Source organism: Nannizzia gypsea, genomic scaffold, assembly GCF_000150975.2.
Source record: "Nannizzia gypsea CBS 118893 supercont1.3 genomic scaffold, whole genome shotgun sequence".
Lineage (NCBI taxonomy): Eukaryota > Fungi > Ascomycota > Eurotiomycetes > Onygenales > Arthrodermataceae > Nannizzia > Nannizzia gypsea.
The window spans coordinates 381,211-382,671 of record NW_003345199.1 but is presented as its reverse complement, the minus strand read 5'-3'; the positions used below and the strand labels follow the sequence as shown (position 1 = coordinate 382,671).

The following is a 1,461-nucleotide window of genomic DNA, read 5'->3' as shown; positions in this document are numbered from 1 at the left end:
GGAATTCAAGAAAAGGTAGGATTTCTTTCAACGTTGTATATGCCTTGTTACGTATTTTTCTTAATACGTTGTGGTTACTTTAAGGAACTCTTGTTGGATCGTAGCGGAAATTGCTGAGTAAGCTGGGCTTGGCGAATCGTTATATCGAACTATCTCAATTTACAATGGAGATTGCGTTGTGCAGACGTATATATATCAATCTATCTAGCTGCTAGACACATGGGATATGTCTCTTCTTATAGCTACGTTTTCCATATATTACCGAATCTCATCTCCGTGAAATCTCTGCTCTCTACTATTGTAAATAGTTGAGCATAAGGTGATCGTCTCCACGTTGATATCGATAGTCGGTTATAGTATCGCGTACTAGTGATGACTAATGGAATCACGTGTGGTGATTCAAATCCTTATCATAACAGTTACCATCCACTACGTTGTGGTTACCTAACAAAGGTAATTTTAGCGTTGAATCTCGGAAAATTGGTATTCCGAAGGTATTACAAATCGCTCAGATTCCGGTATGGTAAGAGCCTCGTATCACGTGATGTATATGAGGCTCTAATTTATTGGCGCTGATGTAATCACAACGCGCGCGTTCTTTTCTTAAATTGGTTTTTTACGCGTTGACTAGGAGAGGCAAGGCAGCAACAGCAAGGATGAAAGGGAATACCTATGCTCTTTAGATAAATAGATGGTTGGCAAATGTTGATGACATTATTCTACTGCAATCCTTAGAATTTCCCACTTTTACCTTTCTCCTAAACCTCTAGCCACCTCTTTATTTCTGTGAAGAGTTCTGAAAGGTATGTGTCCAAGCACAAGTGTGTTATGGATAAGCATTTAGTTACTAATTATTATATCTGGCGCAGGGACGTATATAACTATAGCCTATACTGTAGCCAAATCGAAGTTACCGTTCTACGCCCCGTTGCCACCCATTCGTTCAGTTTATAGCTTATCGGAGCTATGGCTATGTTCAAGCAGGAAGAAAACAAGGAAAATATCATGGAGGAAAATATAAACAAGAAAAATGAAGAGGAGGAAGAAGACGATATGGAGGGCTTGGGCATGAAAGCGAAAGCTTTGACAAAGCTGCTTCAGACCAGCTCGGTACTTCAGTCACATCTAGGACTTGATAGGGGATACGGTGCTAATACTAATCTATAGGTATTTGTAGCCATTATGGCTGATAAGATGAAGGAGCAACAAAAGAAGCAACAGGAGCAGGCAAAGAGACAGGCTACCAAAGAGAAAAACCTTGCCGAGAAGCAACAAGCATCGGCAGCATCTACTAACAAACGATCAACACGAGCAAGCGAGAGGAAAGCTCCAGCTGATGCAAGCAACGGAGCTGAGAATACCCAGGAAAAAAAAGCCCATGCCACGAGACTACCTACACGAGGGGTATCTGGAAAAGCTACTAAGGGCTCGAAAGGAAATATCACGAACTATTTTAAACAA

At 41.0% G+C, this 1,461-nt stretch overlaps 1 protein-coding gene across 1 annotated transcript in view; it reads left to right on the top strand.

Annotated features, from left to right (window-relative positions):
* Positions 1-966: 966 nt before the first annotated feature.
* Positions 967-1,461, top strand: part of MGYG_03571 (ISWI chromatin-remodeling complex ATPase ISW1) — a gene marked incomplete at both ends in the record, with an annotated part of 2,756 nt that continues 2,261 nt past the window's right edge. The window contains 2 exons of the mRNA XM_003173349.1: positions 967-1,110; positions 1,168-1,404. Of these exons, the coding sequence (XP_003173397.1) occupies positions 967-1,110; positions 1,168-1,404 (381 nt within the window). The remainder of the gene's footprint in view (positions 1,111-1,167; positions 1,405-1,461) is intronic.